At 45.0% G+C, this 21,055-nt stretch overlaps 1 protein-coding gene across 1 annotated transcript in view; it reads left to right on the top strand.

The window, feature by feature from the left end:
- The window catches only part of LOC146197299 (uncharacterized), a 49,198-nt gene that overhangs the window by 17,026 nt on the left and 11,117 nt on the right, over positions 1 to 21,055 (top strand). The window contains exons 5-8 of the mRNA XM_084597162.1: positions 4,480 to 4,590; positions 5,647 to 5,727; positions 10,724 to 10,836; positions 20,534 to 20,592. Coding sequence (XP_084453288.1) covers positions 4,480 to 4,590; positions 5,647 to 5,727; positions 10,724 to 10,836; positions 20,534 to 20,592 — 364 coding nt within the window. The remainder of the gene's footprint in view (positions 1 to 4,479; positions 4,591 to 5,646; positions 5,728 to 10,723; positions 10,837 to 20,533; positions 20,593 to 21,055) is intronic.

The raw sequence follows: 21,055 nt of genomic DNA, 5'->3' as shown, positions 1-21,055 counted from the left end.
TGACGTTTAGATACAGTTTTCCCTAGTTTTTCCGAGATCTGCCCCCTGTTGCATCTTGTATACGATCTTTGCTCACGATTCTATGTCAACAGTCGGGGCACCAGTACATTCTAATAACAAAGTTAACCTTCCTGGGAGAAAACCAACCCTTACGGTTTCCGTCGCCTCAATCTACGACTACATTCAATCATATGACGTTGGTGTTTGCAACCTCTGCATATTGTGTAGCACTTGTGACTTGCTTACTGGAACTACCTTATTTATTTGACAGTTATTTAAAAAAAAACACGAATTAAAAAAAAAGTGCCTGCGCGTTACATTCGATTCACAGAAAATAAACCATGATAGCAACGCCCTGTTTTCATTGGCGCCATAAAATGGCAGCTTATTTTTCTTCTTCTGTCGGTTGAGATGTGTACGAGGGCTTGTCATTTTGTGTGATGTGCTGTGGAAGGTTTCGTGTGCATGTGGGTTTCACTGCATTGCGGCCTAATTCAGTCGATGACACCGATACGCCTCATAAGTATCTAAAATGTTTCATCTGCCAGGCTTGAGCCATAAAAGCGCCGGTAGTCAAAAGGCATCGAGCTGAATACGACGCCAATTCCAAAAACGTGATCCCGTGTACGGAGAGAAGTGGCAATTAGCTTTATGTGGGCACAGACGCAATTTTCGCCATCAAGGACTCCAAAGAGCTCCAATAAGCCAAACAAGGGCTGGTTTCCAGAAATGAATACCTTCAATCAGGCTACCGACCTGTGTCTCGAAATTTGAGTCATAGCTACGAAAACGGCGAGGAACAAAGGCTTGACGCAAATGGAGCTGAAAGCCCGCAGCAGCTGGATAACGAACTTTGCAAAAAGACAATAAATTCATATTAAAAAGTGAACACACGTATAAAAATAAATTGCAGAGCGAACATGAGAAAAACGTGACGCCAATGCTGCGCCACAATCGGAGCTACACAGCTAGGGCAGATTAAAATGCCGGCCAAACGTGCCCTATACTTCGGCATGCCTGCCACCACAATAGAAGGGAAGGGATCAAAACAAGTGCGTATTTTTTCCACTTGCCAAAAGAAGAGAAAGTCATCGCAATTATACGGGCATGCACTGCCTCCGTTCTTTAAAATCGATCACGCTTCCAAAAGGCGTAGTGTACCCAAGCTATAATATACCTTGCAAGACAATAGGAAAGGGTTGATGGACGCACAATTTGCCTTAATTGCGAAGTGCTTGAGATTGGGCTAGTCGGAACATCTTCTCACAAATGCTGCGCTGCTTAGTTGTACACGGACAAAGGAACTGGACAAACGCTGAGGTTAAGCGCAACCAATTGCGCTTAACCTCAGCGTTTGTCCAGTTCATTTGTCCGTGTACAACTAAGCAGCGCAGCATTTGTGAGAAGATGCCTTAATTTGGTCATCTGATGAGAAGAGAGGAGTCGCTGGAGAAAGATTTGATGTTGGGAAAGGTTGAGGGTCGCCGGAGAAGGGGTAGGCAGCGAACGCGATGGTTAGATGGCATCCTCGAGGCACTGCAGATGAAGTTATGTGATGTTAGGAAGATAGTGAGAGACCGGAAAGCGTGGCGTGACATGGTCCATAGGGTCACGAAGAGTCGGACACGACTGAACGACTGAACTGAACTGAATTGCCTTATTTGGACTGTATCGGCAGTGTGTGGTAGAAACGACAAGGTGGAAGCTTGCGTCTGTGACGCATATTCTTAATGCGTCCGCCAGTTACAGGGGCAAGTGCTTGAAGGACAAGTTGGCCGCATGTATCACGGATCTTGTATATAGTCGGTTGGCGCAGCATCGCGGCTGCTGCCGTTCAGCGTGTGCTTCAAGAAGCCGGTGAAGTACAGTCTTTGTCAAACTTGTAGAGCCCAGAGAGCCTGCTTCTGAGCCGTGTAGTGGCGCTGATTCAGCATCAGTGGAGGGCCTCCTTATTGGCGAGGGTAGGACAAAAATTCCTTAGTGGCTCAGAAGCAGACTCCCTGGGTTCTACACTTTTGACAAAGACTGTACATCTTCCCAGCGCTCAATACAGAGTGGCTCGTTAATATATATCACATATTCAGAGCATGCAAGAGCTAAAATGATACGTCCCTAGTTGTAGGACCTTGCAGCTGCATTTAGGTGAGCGATGCGTGGTACACGATTCCGCCTGCCATATTCGAGAAGGCCAGAAATTCGGTATTCCAAATGGCACTGACGACACCAAGGATTAAACTTTTTCCGCTGCCTGGAGCTAGAAGCAGTCTTGGGGCAGCTACGTTGTGTGATGATTTTGCTGGGTAGAGGAAAAGTTTGTGAACTGTTGATATTGTTTATTTCATGATGAAATCAGAGCGGTTGCAACAAAGGTTGGCTGACCCAAGTGGGAAGATCTATTTCGCATCGAAGCAGGAAAATCTGGTGCTCATAGCAGCCGCAAAAATTGCACTTTATTTTCTGACAGTGACAAACGAGCGCGCGTTAAAGTCTAGGGTGGTTAGAATACACCCAGAAACGGTCGCCGGGCGTGTTCAGTCTCTTTTCTGTGGCGCGCAGGTTGTAGCGCCGGGCGTCATGTTCTTGTTGGCGCCGGATTCGCTGTCGAGCAAGCTGGCGTGCGGCTTGTGCGTAACGAACAAGTTGGTCAGCGCCCACGCCAGAGGAGGGGCCAGGATCCGGAACAAGCATGGCATCTAGCATGGTCAGGACTTCGTGCACATGCACCAAATTAAATGGAGTGAAGCAGTGAAGCACATAGTTTCGTGGAACGCAGTGTTATATGTGAACGCCATATGTCGTCGTATGTCCTACATACAGCATACGGCAGATATATGGCACCATGACGAAGCACAATGTTCTAAGTGAAGAAATGGGCAACTGCGAAAGAGGTAACATGAGCAGGGAGACTCACAGTTGCGACTGAGGCAGTCAGCGGCAACCACAGTATACCTGTTACCCATAGAGGATTCCGGAAATGGGCCGAGGGGGTCCATGTAGACCTGCTGAAACGAGTATTTCAAGGGATAGGCAGCCCGGATGGTTTAATCAGCGCCGTCTTCCGCCGCTGGCATCTTGTGGCAGGTATATGAATGTAGCGATGAACAACTGCAGCTAGCCTGGGCCAGTTACTTTTGGCGTATGCGTGAAAATCTGCGGGAGAACCAGAAGTGATGAGAAGGAAGGTCGTCATGGCACGCACGAAAAACTTCGTCATGAAGCTTTGTATTGCCATCTGGTGTCCCCATGTTCTTGCTGCGCTTGGAAGAAGAGGACACTGAAGTTGACTCACGTGCTGTGCGCCGAACTTTGCCTGCTGGTACAGCTTCGTCCCGTCGTTTTAGTCACGCCTAGCCCTGTTGTCCGTGACAGTATGTACTACAGGTGGAGGGACAGTTTCTGTGGGGCCGTAGTTCTTATAGAGCACAGTCTCGAAAGCCAAAGAAGAGAGCGAAGTGAAATGTCGAGATGGAGATGGCGCGGCTCTCGGTTCGAGGTGCCCAGTGTGGGGCTGCAGTTTGGAGTCGGCCCTCTGTTGGCGGGCTAGGGTGTATACGCGGTGATAATACGGACGAAGGCAGAATCGTCGTCGGACCCGTCTGTGTGGCAGGAAGCAGGGGCGTGGGGTAGGCAGTCAGCATCGCCGTGTTTCTGGCCGGACTTGCGTGCGATAGTAATATAAAACTCTTGCAACCGAAGTCTTCACCGAGCAAGTGCCGTCCTGAGGGATTTTTCAGGTTTGCCAGCCATAATAATGAGTGATGATCGTTCACAAGGCGAAATGGGCGCCATACAAGTATGGGCGAGATTTCATGACTTCCCACAGGACTGTGAGACCTTCCCTTTCCACAGTTGAATAATTCACTTCGGAACGTGACAAAGTGCAACTGGTGTAAGAAATTGCGTGTTCTATACCGTCCTGCCACTGAACAGGGACCATACCGAGGCAAGTTGGGTGTCGTGGCTAAGTATAGGCGTACATTGGAGATGGGACTTAAATTACGCAAAACCTTATTGCTGGTCCTGGCTCCAGAAGAACGGTTCGGAGCCTTTTGTCAGTCGGGTCAGGGGATCAGCTATATTAAAGAATTATTCGGTTGAAGAAACAACCGAAGCCTGGCCAGAGGACTTGGTGGTAGCTCACGGCTAGAATACTGATGCTTGACTGACGAAGTGGGTGTCTAGCAACATTCAGTTAAATTAAGACATTATTTAGCGTTACTTAGCACTACTTTGTGCAACCAAATAGCACTGCTAAGCAGTCGCAATATTACTTTACTTAGCCCTGTTTACACTACTAATTAATGGTTATAATCAATGTGTTTACTTAGTAACGAGTGATGCTCATACGGAAATACCATCTCATCTACTCCTGAGAATACCAAGGCATTCTATAATTTTATTTGTAAAAGACATTTCGCTCAACATAGGTTGAAGTCTGGCTTAGCCTAGAGTTGTCTCTCTCCCCCTTTCTCCCTGCAGCCCAACGCCATTGGCTACGAATACATGACCAAGCTGCTCGACTCCTTTCAACATTCGTATGCTCTTTCGGAGGCTTCCAGTGAAAAGTCTCGGGCAGGCTTGTACGTAAAGGTGAGTTTTTTTAGCACACCTTAGAGTAGCAGAGACCGTTCATAATTCATGTGTCCGACATGCGGCCTAGACAAGCCTTTCAGACATCAACGGTTTGATGAGGTCAAAGTACGCCATTCGTTATGGAAATTGCAGCTATTTATTCCGCACCGCTATCCAAGAGTTATCGTGTTGGTTATAGGCGTTTCGGGTGCAGCTTCCGTAAAAAGAGGTTTCTCGAACAGACTACATACGGGCGCACCGGCGAGCAGCTCCCAGTGGACGGCCGTGGCTGCAGCGTTACACGCGAAACGCATCAGATTTTTCGCTAGACCCTTGTAGATATTCTCAGAAACATCAGGTTTTGTATATCACGTCCTAGCGAAAAAAATAACCCTATGAGTCACAATAACCTCATACAGATTTCTCATACTAAACTCATACAAAACTCGTATAAATCTCACATATTCTCATAAAAATATCTATCAACGTATGAGAAATACATGAGATTGTATGAGACTTGTATGAGTTTAGTATGAAATCTGTATTAGGTTATTGTGACACATACTGTTCTTTCGCTAGGGGACACTAACGAAAATAACTTCCCACAACATACTGAGGCGATTGCAAAATTAGGTGTCCTTATTTTTTTTTCTGTGCTCTTTTTTCTTCTGAAAGTTGTGACGACGTTATAAACTGTGAGCAGACAAGGCTTTATTTTCGATTATTTTTCATATATTATTTTTCATTCTTTATTTCACTTCAGATATACTATCTTTACAGCTTTAAACATACGCGATATATCTGAGCGAAACATAAGCACTTCATCTGCTGTATAAGGTGTGTAGTGACCCAGAGGGTTGGGCATTGTCAGATTTGGTCACTGAGTAAGAACTGAGACAGCTTTTTCGGCTGAGAATTATTTGTTACCGTTGTGCATGTCTTTCTGCGTTGTTAGTCTGTGCTTTAAACTATCGACCAAATGCGCTAAATATCTTGCGGCATCGCATTTGATTCCCTGACAGCTCTAAAATACTTGCGAGAGGATCATACTCAACATATATTTCGCTTTCTTAGATCCTACAAATGGAATTCTTTGCGTTCTACAAGAACACGACGGACAAAGTCGACGAGGCATACTTGGATATCATAGAGAAGGTAAGTCCATCGAAGTAGGAACATTATTCTGCTGTAAATGTTAGCATTGTGTTACAAGAAAATTTCATTCCGACCTGTTCCATTAATTACCGGCCACAAAAAAAAGATATATGAGATAAAAGTGCACAAAATCACTGAAGCACTCGCCACCACGTGCCTTCTCGTCACCATGTCCCTAGCTGTACTTTCGTTATGGTGGCTTTCGTGCCGTTGTTATAAGGCGAGGGCTTTTAGATTTAGAACGGCTAGAAAGTGTCAATGCTGCAACTGTGAAATTCTCCCTGAAAGAAGCTTCTCAGGCCCGTGAACTGTGACGGTGCGGGTTATATGGCTTGCACCCTTTAATTTGGCTATTTTACTCAATACAGGTGAAAAACTATTCCCTAGTGAAAAAACAGTATGAGTCACAATAACCTCATACAGATTTCTCATACTAAACTCGTACTAAGCTCTTACAAATCTCATACAATCTCATACAATCTCATATATAATTCTCATACGTTGAATTACATTTGTATGAGATTATATGAGATTTATACGAGTTTAGTATGAGTTTAGTATGAGAAATTTGTATGAGGTTATTGTGACTCATAGGGTTTTTTCGCTAGGGTTGCAGTGACGGCATTCGAGAATCCTGTAAAAATTATTTCTGCTTTAGACCCTCTGCAGCGGCTCAATGTTACAGTTCAGTTCATCGTATAAGGCAGCAACTTGTAATGGTCGCTGCCCGCCGCACTTTTGTTCGCAAGAGTCAGAAGGGCGAAAAGTAGGTGTGAGCTAGCTTTGACAATTATATTGCGCCTTCCAAGCTCATGTTAGCGCTTCTTCTAGTGCCTTTCCCTGCTCAATATCCTGCTTGAAAAAATGCCGTCCGATTGCGTCCATCTTTTTCTCATTCTCTGTGCCATGCTATAACAGTGCTTGTCCGCTGCCCCTATGAAAAAATAGCGTCACTCCGCCGACGCACATGATATTGAGCAAGACACTTTGTGGGGCATGTTGGTGCATAGCTACTAATATTTCCAGCGCAGCAACCACGACACACAGATAAAGAAACGACAGGACATGCGCTTCCTGGAGCATGTCCTGTCGTTTCTTTATCTGTGCGTCGTGGTTGCTGCGCTGGAAATATTAGTACATGATATTGCAGACTAAGATTAGCCGTTTCCCACGAGAATTAGCAGATCCGCGCCGATTCAGTATCAGCTTCAAGAGTCTGGTTCCGGTTCCAGCAAAAGCAAAAATTGCTCAGTTCCGGTGTTTTCGCACTTTGGGCGAGCTCGTGCTCAGGAGCCGAAGCAAACTTCGCATTTCTCACGCGGAGGGACATGGTTCATACGAGAGGGCAAAATGCACTAAATGCACCAATGATTCAGGCGCGCCGCCTTTCCAGTTTTCTCAAAAGACGCGCCGTCACTCGAAGGCATTCGGTCGAGGAAATAAAAGGGGAGGGGGGGGGGGAGAAAGCGTTTAAGCTCCCCCTTGAGGGTATGGCACGGCTTCTTAATGGTTCTCGTTTGCCATCTGCCCTTGCGGATCTTCACTCGCGTGCATGCACTTTACTCTCGCTTAATCAGTGACCTTTCTGTTTGTGTGTGCCTCTCTTACCCTACGCCTACTACTTAGCAGGTCACGTGACAAAGATCTAAAGGCCCGTTTTAACCAAGCAGTACGAAGGTGCTTGCGTGGCCTAGGGGTAGTCTTGACTCAGAATCCAAGGATATTAAATTTGATTTCCATCTCATCATACATTAGGCCCGTGCCAACTCGGCCTTGTGTCATGTTGTCTCGTGACGTCGCGAAACTAGCTGACCAATCAGTGCCCACTACTTGTTATAGAGAAACGAAGGCGGAGCCCGCATAATAGCGAGGGCTCTCGCCCTCACAACATTTTAGCGAGGACCATGCGATGGCCTACACGGACGCAGTGGACTTTACGTCAGGCTCTCGTGTGGCCCTGACGGTATAGCCGGCAGTCAGGTAAAGCTAACTAGCAATCGCGTTTGCTCTTGTCTCCACATCTGACACAAAAATGATCTCCGACTCCAAATCTGCCTTTCTAAACTACGATAATAGTTATATATCACGCCCCGCGGCTCGCTTATACGCTTCTGTCAGCGCCGGCGCTCCATAAGCCTCATCTGGACGCCAGCGCATGCCGGTGCCTATCTGGCAACGAGGAGGTTAATAACGTAGCTCAATGTCTTGCATTCTGGGCTAGAGGAGTCGAGTCGCCTTTACCGGCCTGGGGAGCGGCTGCTCTCCTTCCGTAATATTCTCTCGTACTACCTGGACAAACAAAGGGGATGTACACCCCCAACTCCATACCTCACGGACGACGGCTATAGGCTCGGACTCCTACATGCCCGGTATCCGGACCAATTCTCTTACTCCTGCAGATTTTGCAACAAACCAAGAGACTTCCTACATATCGTTCTTGCATCATATATCTGTACAACAGTCGCATGTCCATCGTATATTACCTCCCACCCCCCAACCCCCACACACACACACACATTCGTTTGTGAGACTACAGCAGAGCTATTTGTGAATGTAACGACATGAAAATGTATTTATGGACCTTTAGATGTTTAGTTTAGTTATGTCTTTTAACGTCCAAAAGCGATCTAGGCTACGAGAAATGCCTTAGTGGAGAGTAAAATTTCGACCTGTGCCTCTTTCGCACAGCACACCGGGGAATATCTTTTCGGCTCCAACTAAAAGCGGCCTCCGCGGCCGCAATTCGATACCGCAACCTTGGACACAGTAGTGCACCTCGGAGGTGCACCACTATCTCCGCGGTGAGACGGGCCTCCATATGTAACGACAAGCACCGAAGTTTGAGATTGTCGTAATGTAAATACGTATCGGGGAAATACAATGTCGACAGAAGATGCACGATAACATTACGCTTCTACTTTCAGAACGTGTCTTTTCATGTAACTTCATCTTCGATAATTACGCACTGGAGGCCTCTCCAATCAGTCTCACGAAGCTCACACTTTCATTATATATGCTTCGCTGCAATAAAGTTAATGGCTGTCAGTTGTCTGTCTATAATCAGTTCACCATGGTAAAGCGTGTTCCTTGCAGCAAAAGGCACAGATTTCTACCAATGGATTCGTATTAGTCATGTGACCTTGAAGTATGAAATGGCTACTGCAGCACTTATGGTCGTTGACAGTGCAATTGTTGTGGAACGGCATAGTGAATGCACGTATTCATATTAGTAGAAATGGCGCTCATCGGCACGGCCATCTAGAGACCAGCTTGCTCGTGCACCACGAATTTCTTGCTGCTTATGTTTTGATGTTTTCGAAATCATCAAAGTTTCTTTTGTGAGCCACTGTTGTAGATCTGTGACAGAGAACAGAGGTTTCAGTGGTTCCAAGAGCAATGTATGAGCACACAGTAAACAACTTCTCCTAGTCGCACCGCACAATTCACTTTATAGTAGCGCACTGGCTGCACGTCCTCTGCTTCAACGCTTCGCTTGACGTAGTTAGCAACGCTGACTGTTCCACTTCTCGAGACGCTTGACCAAACTCAAGGTCCTGAAGCCCATCGGCTTTGTATGAAGCCCCACGGTCAATTCGCGTTTTGGTGAAGCAGAGCATGGATGATAGCTTGAGAATGATATCTTTAGACATGTCGCCATAATCCGCACTCAAAGCGCACTTTCACTCAACTATCACGAAGTACCCGAGAGCAAGGTGTCGCATTCTTTAGCAATGCTTCTTGACGATGAGTCGCAGGAGTCCTGAATTTGTTCACCAGGGCGTGGTCGTGGTAGCCCTTGAAGTAAAAGACCCTGTGATACCATATGTCTTTGCTGATTTCGTAAAGCTTTTAGATGTTTGCAATACGACTGACATCGGCATAGACGAGCTTCTGATTCCCTTTCGCCACGGGTGCCACCATGAGACCTGTGAATTGGATCTACTCGAACCATGAAACTACTTGCATCTCACGGGCCAAGCAGGAAGGATTTTGCCTATTCGCAGATTCCATTTTTTATAAGCCTAACCGAGTGTTGCTGTGGCAACAACCAAACATAGCTTTGCGCTACATGGTTATACTAGGACTTCCTATAAGTGACCATGACTACCACGACTGCATGACAGTGTTCAAGGTTAGACCTAATTAACAGTAATTAAACCTGTGTGAAGTGAAGCCTGAACGTGTCTGAACTGACACGCCACCTTCTTAAGCCTAATTAAGCGCGTTATATTTTCTGAGCCATTGTGCTAGGTAATCACAAATCCCTTTAAGATCACGTCACGGTATGCGTTGCTGTCTGAATACGCATTGGCTATGGTTATTGAATTAGACTTAGCTGAGGATAACGCATACTACTGGAATTTGGTGCAAAAGAACTAACTTTCGCACGTACAACTCGTGCTTGGTTATGACTAAATGATTTCACTAGTACTATCGCTTATGCCTGATACCATGTTTCAACGCTATAGGGGAACAGCCAGCGCGTCGTGGGGCAGGGTCTGCTTGAGTTGTCTTGACACGCTATTCATCGTTAGTATTGGGAAGTTCATCATCGTCCTCACGATGACATGGACCCCACAGTGAGTGTCTGTTTGAAAAGAACTGTCCAAGAAATCGCACGGCGACACACCTCGGCGCACTGAATTAACCCTTTCTAACACAGCGTTTGTCTAAAGTTTAGGGGGTGCGTGAAAAGAATGCAAGATCCCATAATCATTGGACAGAATCTTCCTTGAATCTTCCTTCGTGCCTTTTTCAGCCTCGGGTGAACCTCGCTTTTTCGTGCAGTAGCGGCTATGTCACCTCAATGCCCACAGTTATAAAGATGTTTCATGACAATAGTTATTCCTAACGCTGCTATGATAGGGAGGGTAAACGATGGTGCTGAACCTGATGCCCTCGTATCATACAACGTCCTAACGTTGTCGCATGACTCTGACTCCAGCGATTCTTTCGTCGCATTAATGAGAGCGACGTTTCTCTCTCTGCCATGCAGAATGCCAACTTGGGGGATTTTAACAGTTTTGCACCTCTCTGGGCCGCTCGGGAACAGTTCTTCAAAGCATACTGGGCTATACCACAATTGGCACCCATGTACCTTATCGCACGGTAAGCGTTCAAACTTTGTCAATGCGATTCAAACACCAGATAGCGAGAACGCTTTGCAGATGCAATTACTACTTCCCGCAATGAGGTTCAGCAGACAACGAATTCAGGACGCGCTTTCACGAAGGAGCTTAGCAATAGGCTTAGCAGTAGCAACACAGTACGCAAATGAGCACCAGGTTGTCGGGAAGCGCGCACTGTTGTTTTTGTAGGAATCTGTTGTCAGAAAATGCGTGTATATAGAGTGCTGAAGCACTCCATAACTGTTTTCATGTAGCGATCTCTACGCTGCCGCACTATACAAATCGCCAACTACTCGATTCATGAGACCCGCTTTGTTCAGTTAATGTACTCGAACTGGTCGTTCGGTAGCCAGGTGAACATTAACTATTACTGCGAGTTATGTGTTACGCATTTACTGTTGCATATGACGTAGGTCTGTTAGGGTGCTGTCCCATCGATTAGGGCGGTATTCCGATTCTGGTGTGCCCTATGATTTCTACCTACATCAACTTCAAAACGACAAAAATCCTAAACTGCAGAAGAGATAAGACATTAAGCGAGCAGGTGATTGCTATTTTTACACACACACACACACACACACACACACACACACACACACACACACACACACACACACACACACACACACACACACACACACACACACACACACACACACACACACACACACACACGCACACGCACACGCACACGCACACGCACACGCACACGCACACGCACACACACACACACACACACACACACACACACACACACACACACACACACACACACACACAGATTGCTTTTGCCAAATCACTTTTTTGGCGCCCCATATTTCAAATTAGGATACAATAGGCTGGTCGCCAACGGCACATCCTGCCTGTATGGCCCCCTCAACGATAAAACATCTTCAATTTTCACAGGACGCACCAGACCACGAAGCGAACATGCGTCACCACCGTCCGCTGCTGTATCTAGTTTCGACAAATCTAATGATTTCCGACGAATAATAGCCATTGCATTAGTCTTACACAAAGATAAGTCCTGTTTACTAGTATATGAAGCGACATCAAAACATGTTTTGAGCTCTCGTCTGCCATATGCGCATGCTCGGCAAACATCATCGTCCTAACTGAAACTTCGTTGCATTAAAACATACCGGCCTCGCCATGGTGGTGCAGGCGTCGAGTGTCCTAACCCTCGACTCCTGTGCCCAACGAGGGGGGATCTAATTCCGCCTGCGGCGGCCACTTTTCCATAGAGATGAAAAGGAAGCCGCCCGTGTGCTTTGTGATGTCACCGCGCGTTAAAGAACCCCAGATGGTCGAAATTTCCGGAGCCCTCCACTATGGTGTCTGTCACGGTCTGAGTCGCTTTTCGAAGTTAAACCCCATAGGCCAAACTCAAGTCAAACCGAAAACATATGACACTGAGAAATGTTTCTCATTTCGACATATCACTCTGACAGGAAAGAAAAGCAAGGGGGAGATGTGCTGATATAAATAAGTAAATCAATCATAATATCAATCAATATTCCTTTACTTAACATCAATCATCAAAATTGTATGGGCGTCCCCGCAGCTTGGTTAGCGCCGATGAAGATAGTTATTAGGCAGGGTATTAATCCTCCGAATTCCTCACTTCCATTTGTTGCTGATCTTCACGGTGCCTGAATATCATTGCTACGCGCTACCTTTCGTCATCCCCAGTATTTCTCTTAAGCGACCAACTTTCCATATGTCGACTGGTGTTTTGTGCAACCGTTTTCATAATTTGTGTGCCTAGAATTTACTTTTTTTTTGCTCTTTCATCTTAACGTATATCGTCCATCAATCTGCCAGAATTGCCGAACCTACGGCAAGGTTATTAGACCTAGACTAACCAAAACCTCAGAACTGTGCTCGGAAATAAAATACACGCCTCATTCAAGCGACCATTAACGGCCTGACTTCTCTCTCAACATTCAAATAAAAAAAAAATTCGCTACTCTGAAATATTACGTGTTTATCACCGCGCTGATTTCAACAAAGTTAATAGTGAAGTATAGTTGTCCTAGAATTTTTAGACGCATTCGAAAAGCAATCGGTTAGAGCAAATTGGCTCATATTTATGAATAAGACCTTATATATCGTCAATCGCTTCATTTACTCTCGCATAATATCCTGTCACCTGCATGCGCCAACGTATAATGCCCATCTTAAACGCTTGCCTGACCGCGAAGAAAAAAGAGGCTTCTTCTCGTTAGCTAAAAGCTCTGTTATCGCTCTGCAGCTAATACGCATCGGCCGTGAAAAGCGCGAAATCAACTGATTCGGATGGTATACACTCCGTGTTGCTAAACAATTCAAGGAAATTATGGTTAGTCATTAATCCCCTGAAACGTCTAGGTTAGTATTGAATTCAAGGGATCAAACCTCTGACGGTGACCTCGGAAGGTAAATGTGGTAAGATGCTAATTGATGTATAGTTAATATCACTGTCAACCTTAGGCCCACCTACACGCTGGCGTTGATTGCGTGAATGCGATATTCCTAAAAAGTAGCAAAATATATTCAATAATTGTTTTAACCAGAATATTTCAGCAGCCATTAGACAGCAGCGAATTAGCGGTTGACTAGAAGATAGGTGAAGTTGTTCCTTTTCGTAAATCTGGTAATAAACACTCACCTTTTAAATACCGGCCCTTATTTGTTAACACAATCTCATGTAAAATGTTGAAACATTCTTTTTCACACTTGGTCACTTTTTTAAAGTGACACTTTCACTTTTATGCACTGCACTTTCTAACCATTCGCACCCATTTGTGCACGCAAATCACGCCCTTTCCCGCTCGTTCACTTTCAAACATTTCAAATTTCCCGCCACCAGAAGTCGAGTACCAGGTAGACCCCCTTTGGGCGTCGGCACTATGCCTCCCTGCTATTTCGACGTCTGAATTAACGTAGATGACACTACTGTAACCACTTTCCACCTTCCATGACAATTCCTGACCGCTTACTGTTTCACCGTGCTGTTGCCGCTTCTAATATGTAGGTCATGAGCTGTGCCACCAGTGTGCATCGCAAGGCTGTGGACAGAGCCTATCAGTAATACATTTCATGGATAATTAAAGAATAGTAGCGAATTTGGTATCCGATATAATTAAGTATGGCGAACTTGATAGTGAACTGCAAATTTAGATTGACCCCTCCCCCCCACCCAAAAAAAAAAAAATATCGCCACCTGGTCCACCAACATTTGTCTTCATCAGAATCAGACTAAAATAATGTCTAGCCTAATTTGAATATAATAAATTCAGCTATGACCTCGAAACTAAGTGTACCGCCGCTGAAACCTGGCATCCATAGACCCACGAAATTTGTCTTCATCTGAATTTGAACAAAATTGTTGTCTAACCTAAATTGAGTATTTCGAGTATGGCCAACTCAGTGGTGACTAGCAAATTTAGATCTGTCACCACCGAAATTTGGTGCCCCCTGGACACCCGAAGTTTGACTTCTCCGAATTTGGTTGTCTCATACTCAAATATCTTTTAAAAAACTGGGAAAAGACCCTGGCGCATAAATTAACGCACACACACGAGAGAGACAAGGTGCCCCTTGTCTCTATTTTGTGCGTGTTAATTTCTGCGCCAGGGTCTTTTCCCAGTTTTTTAAAAGATGTAGACCAACTAGCCCGGCAACATGCTTTATTGCCATACTCAAATACTCAAATAAGGTTGTCTAACCTAATATGAGTATTTACCACTTTATGGTGACTTCCAAATTTGGGTGAGCTATAACAAAAATTTGGTCTTTGCCGCATAAAACTTGAATTTATCCGACTTTTGTCCATAAATTAAACAGCAACTAAGCAAAGCTATTGAGCAACCAAACGCAGAGCTATAATTCGGAACCAGGCACGGAACTCGCAATGCTTTCGCATTTGTCAACGTAAACAGAATTAAGTGTAACCCTGCAATATTTGTGCTTTGCATATATTCGAACTGTTTTTTTTTTTATTGTGAAAATTTATTCCTCTCTGTTCTTGTTTTTTTATTCACTGTTATTAACTCGCCGGAACAGAACTTGGCTGCAGCTTCGATGTATAGTAATGGGCCTTTCTCCAGTAACATCCCTCCTCGTCCAACATACGACTGTGCCAGACGAAAAATGGGGAGCAATTCGCTGCACTTTCTTTTCATGAACGAAGTCCCTCGATCATCAACGCAACTAACTGCTGCAAAATAGTTTAGGGTTGTGCTAGCATCTTCTAGGCTCTCGCAAATAGTCATTGTCCCCTCATTCACTCGCCTGTGGCGAGAAGACGCGGTTAGGATCGCCTGCAGCCTTTTGTTATGGGTCAAGTATATCGAGTGCAGGAGATAAGTGTTGCAGAGATGGTCCACAGATGACTCACGCGTTCTGCGCATACAAGGACAGCACTTACCAGCTGCACTTACCGACTACTGCATTTACCAATCGCTTGGGAAATAAGCGCACCCCACTATAGTGAAAATGCTTTTGCAGAAAAAAAAAACAACAAAAAAAACGAGAGAGCCTCGGTTACTCTTTCTGTCAAACGCACTTCGCCTGGCTGCTGCAAGAGGTGTGCGCTACTGAAAAAATGTTCATTGCCCCCAAAACCCTTCAGTAAAGTTCCGGCCCTGAATCATCAGCGGATTTGGAGCAACTGACCACAGCACGGCGGTGGTCAGACCTGTGACAACACGCAAGGGGCTAACAATCTCTAGCTCCGGACAGGCTGCCATTGAAAACTGAACCTGGCACCATTTAACGCCATTACCGTATCTGTAGATAATGAGGCTCCTCTTGTTAGAGGAACCAATATGTATTAAATGGGGCATAGGATATCATATGGCTTAGTGAGGTTATGAGGGCAAATGAGGCAAATACTGTACTAAACGGTGGGCATGTATCGTGTTATCGAGGTTTAGCGGGCAGACGAGAACTAGGTGTAGGTTTCCTCGTCAGTAAGCATGTAGCTGGATGATTTCTAACGCATTAATTAGAGGGTAGCAGGCATCGTAATTAAGCATAACAAATAAGCAGTATAAACTGAAGGTTATACAGGCCTACGCGCCCGCATGTATTCATGATGACGGAAGATTCCAAAACTTGTATGAAAGTGCAGAAACGGCAGCGGGTTAAGTAGGAACGCAGTATACTGTACTGATAGACGATTTCACTGCCAAGATAGGCAAGAAGCAAGAGGAAGACCGCGAATATTGCATTGACCCTAGAAATAGCAGGATGGGGTTATTAGCTGAGTTCATAGTGGTTCACCGCGCTGACACATAGAACGAGAATCCAAATTCTCGAAGCCCAATTCTAAAACGAGGCTCAATTCTCGCCATTTTAGCTGAGTTCGCAGAGCGCAATAATTTATGAATCCCGAATATCTTCTTCAGCAGTTGGAAGAAGCGGGAGTGGCGATATAAAAGCCATAAAGCGGAGATTAAAAATGAAATTGGCTTCATATTCTGTAGATGCACTGGCTGTAGGAATAACCCTGTCTTTGTGCTGCAAGTGTAGGTAATCGGAAAGGGGCGCTGCAGACACCACAGGGCGGTACGGTAGAAAATTAGTGTAGATTATAGGAAGGAATGAAACAAACTAGTAATAAATCAATGAATTAGAGATGAGAGGGAAAGTAGAAGAATTCAGGATCTCGCTACTGAACAGATATTGCTCTTTAACCGAGGATGACAACCTTAGTGTAGATGCAATCAGTGATAATTTCAGAGATATCAGGTATCGTTGCTGAGCGCGGACAAAAAATAATCAAGAAATGATCAACATGAATGCCTCTAATCCAACACACTTATGTAATTGCAAATAGAATTAAGGGAGCCTTAGACTTTTATCAAATAAAGGACCAGAGAGACTTTCGGAAAGGGTACTCTACCATAGATGATATCCGTGCTATCACCCAGATGATACAAAACTGCTCGGAATATAACAAACCTTTTTACATAAGATTATTTGATTACAAAAAAGCATTTGACTTATAGAAACCTCAGCTGCCATGAAGGCGCTGCGAAATCAAAGGGTATAGATGTGCCATATGCGAAAGTACTGGAATGTATTTATATTGGATGCACAACCATAGTCCTACATAAAGAAGGTAGTAAAATTCCTACAAGGAAGGGCGTTAGACATGGAGATGCGACCTCTCCAGTATTGATCACCGCTTGCTTAGTGCATGGAAGTATTGAGATAGCTGTATTGCGAACACTTAGAGACAAGGGCTAATGGAGAATATAATGAGATTCGTTGATGACAATGCCTTGCTGAGTAGCTCGGGTGACAAATTGCAACGCAAAAGATGAACTTTAGGCCTAAATTTAACGTACAGAAGACTGAAGCAGTGGTCAACAACCTCGGAAAAGAACAGCAGTACGCAATGGGTAGCCCGGCACTGGAAGTAGTCAGGGAATACGTCTACTTAAGGTGGCCGCGTATAGGAACAGCGAAACTAAAAAAACTAGGAGAAGCATATTGGGTTGAGCGCATTATCTATTATTAGAAAGGCGACCGTCTAATGCACTGTTGCATCCTGCTTTGAACTTTAGAGGCAGTGTTTTTAACCCCGGCTTCCGTGCACGAATAGCGCCTTTCTACACAGACATTGCTAGAGAAAAGCAGATGCGAGCGGCTTTCAGCCCGGCTTCTCGGGCGCCTGGCGCCCTACTTCCTCACGCAAAGTCTTTTTAACGTGATAACGTTAAAGGCCTCACTCTGCAGAAAATCTAATGTCGTCATTGTGAGTGAAAAATCTCCGGCATGCTTCTGGCGGGTCGAAGTTGGCATGTGACATGACCGAGCACTGACTTTTCGGTGGATTGTATGACATAACCTATAAACCACTGAATATCACAAATTTGGGAGACGGTGAAAACTCGGGCTGCTAAACTAATGTGGGAGGATGGTATAGAATTCTACCTTCTCGTGCTGTTGGATGCCGAGCTAAGCACGCAACTCCTGGGACATGCAGGCACGTAATTCATACGGCTTGATTCAAGCAGGCTTTATATGCGTGTCGCATAGTCCTTTAGGAACGGCTGCTGGATAATCTGGTAAATATATAGGCACAAATTAAATGATTGGTAATGAAGCAACCGCAGGCTACATGTACATACACGAGAAAAGAACCGCAAGGGGAGCCACAGGACGGGAGCCATTAACTTTATAGCGTCACACTTGAAGACCTTTAATTACCTCAGGCAATGCGCCGTCTCAAAAGTTTGCCTTGGTGAAGCAAGAAATATGGTCTTGGCGGATAGGGGGAAACCAAACAAAAAGTAAGCGAGAGTGTACTGCTGCGCTTTTACTTCTTTCTGGGTTGTTGACTCTCCCAAATACGATGCGATGGCATCCTGGCGCGCTCCGGCTAGGTACCCGCCGCTTGTTGCGTGAAGGTTCTAACGTCATGCGCTTACATCTGACTCATAATATACATCTTCCGCCGTACGGTAATAACAAAAAGAACAGTAGTGGTGACTTTATTCAGCAGCTTGTGTGCCAGTCGTTAAGTTGGTAGCGTGATTACAGCATGTGGACCTTATAGTCTCGTTGCTGGCATGAAGCTAGCCAAGCATGCCACATAGGAGGGATTGGTAGAGGTTATGTGGCGGTTTTAAGGCTATGTGAATTCGGAGAGGCTAGCATAGAGTTCAGGGCAGATCGGACATGAAAATGTGGCCCATTGTATGCCTCGGACAAAAAAAAAAAAACATTTCTTCGTACGAGACGAAGGATGCAGTGGAGAATGCTGACCAAATGTTTGCTTATCTTCTTGAACGATGTTGTAATTTGTAGATTTGCTTTCAGCACTGAAGGGCTTTCAGTTCGGAGGAGAGGTAGGACATGGGGACTGCAGGTGCCCAGTGCAATGTCCACCTAATTCAAATCGATTTGCGGAACAGAACATTCAGACGCATATTATCAGCCTTCGCGAAGATGAGGTTGGAGGTTGCCTGTCTGAATGGCTTTGGTAGTTCCTTCGAAATTGAAATAATCGTGTATCCGTATATCCGCTCGGCTTCATCAACTTGTGTTATCCTTTAGTTCACCTGCTATGAGGACTATTGTGGAAGTGGAAGTTGACTAGCAAGGACTTAGCCTAGTGTCTTTGTGGCAGTGGGTTTGGAAAATGATTGCATACGCTGGTACGCCCGTGAACGTATTAGTGCGATAGAGCACGCTATCGGCCAGTACTTAGAAAATTCTTTTCGGTTTGGAAACTTGTTAACTGTTTAACAGGAAAAATTGTTTCAAGGAAAGCTGTTCAATTGGACAGGCATAAACCCTTCAGGGAATAAAAACTCCACCATGAACGGCTGCGGGAGCAGTGGAGCAAGAGACGTCAACCTCTCCTTGTTACATAAATGCTTTGAAATCATGTAATAGCCTTTCACTATAAAGCGCGGGCGACAAGTGCACGACGCCGGCTTTTGTAAGGAATTGTTTATCTACAATAGTAGCGAGCTTGTCACGTATAGTGACTAGTTCAAAAACATAAAATTATGGAAATAATGACATGTGAAAGCCTTGAGTGAGTGCACTTTTTATCGTTCAGTTTTATATTTAGACGAGAAAAGTTGCTCTCTCCTAGCCGGAGCTTCACAGTCATCAATATTCACGGCTGAAAGCGTCGTATTTACATCTGAAAGCGGAGATTGCACAGCACAGTCGTAATGCACTGCGCAGGAAGATGTCTCACGTAATGGTGCAATGTAAGACCTGATTAAAAATAAAGCGCACAGGAAGACACACTCAAGAGAAGACATAGGACACGCGCTAATGTCTTCTGCTAATGTGTCGTCTTCAGTCGAGTGTGTGTCTTCCTGTGCGCTTTATCTTTAGTCAAGTTGCAATGCACCATCTAGACCATCTTCAAGTTTTCTTAAACACCTTATACGTATCAGAGTGTTTGGATGGGAAGTACGCCAGAATACATAAGATATCATGTCAAAAACTACTGACTTCTTCACTCTGAAGAAGATTAACCGAGATAAAAGTGCTCTTCAAACCATGAATTGAAAAACATCAAACGTTAAAACAAACAACAAAATGTTTTTATTTGGCTTATGGGGTTTAACGTCCCAAAGCGACTGAGGCTATGAGAGACGCCGTAATGGAGGGCTCCAAAAATTTCGACCGCCTGGGGTTCTTTAACGTACAGTGATATCGCACAGCACATAATGCTATATAGAGACATAAGGCTATGAGAGACGCCGTAATGGAGGGCTCTGGAAATGTCGACCACCTGGGGTTCTATAACGTAGAGTGACATCGCACAGCACATAATGCCATAAGAGACATAAGGCTATGAGAGACGCCGTAATGGAGGGCTCTGGAAATTTCGACCACCTGGGGATCTTTAACGTACAGTGACATAGCACAGCACATAGGCTCCTTGCTTTTCGCCTCCATCAAAAAGCGGCCGCCTTATAGTCAGGATTCGATTCCGCATTCTTACGCACAGCAGCCGAGCTTCATATCCACTGCACAATGGTAGAGCAAACAACAAAATATAAAGGCTCCATAAAATGTAATACTTAGCTTTAACAAAGGAGAAATTGACACCAGGCAGCTTTTTTTTTTTCTTCTTGATTCCAATTAAGTGACATGCTGTTGAATGCCTGGATGTGGTGTATATGTTCGAAAACTGCTTTTTGCTTTGTGTGCAGGCATCCTCTGATGTTTAGTGACGACGAAGGCAGTTACGACTACGGCACAAATACTATGTGTACGTATGGAACATTTCGGCTTGCTCATTGCGCAATGGTAGCGTTTCCTTCTAGCAACGCTTGTGCTGCCTTCCAAATGGCTCCAATTTAAGAAGCACGTTAAACACTAAACTACAGATCAGTCTGATCTATAAGGTAACCGGGAAAAGTTGCTATAATTGTATAGCAAGGTCTTCTCTAACACGAAAGCGGTACTAGTACGATTAGGCGATGTTCCGTTGGTGCGTATTGTTAAGGCCAGTCAATGGTCCCCAAAAGATGGCGCTTCGCCGGACGGAGTTGCGCGAAGGTACTACATAAGCAACCAAGTTGTGCAGCGAAGCCGTGCGTCTTCTTTGCAGGAGCCAATCAGCCAGACTGGAAATCAATCGAGAAGGAATTACTTTGGCTATCCTAATCGAAATAAGTCATCGTCCCCACAGCACGCACACCCCACAGCACGCACACAGCGCGACACTTCGT

The sequence above is a fragment of the Amblyomma maculatum genome, chromosome 3 (genome assembly GCF_055883805.1).
Source record: "Amblyomma maculatum isolate TAMU_Amacu chromosome 3, ASM5588380v1, whole genome shotgun sequence".
NCBI classification, from domain to species: Eukaryota; Metazoa; Arthropoda; class Arachnida; order Ixodida; family Ixodidae; genus Amblyomma; species Amblyomma maculatum.
Note: the sequence above shows the minus strand (reverse complement) of the source record. Positions and strands in the feature narration are given on the sequence as shown.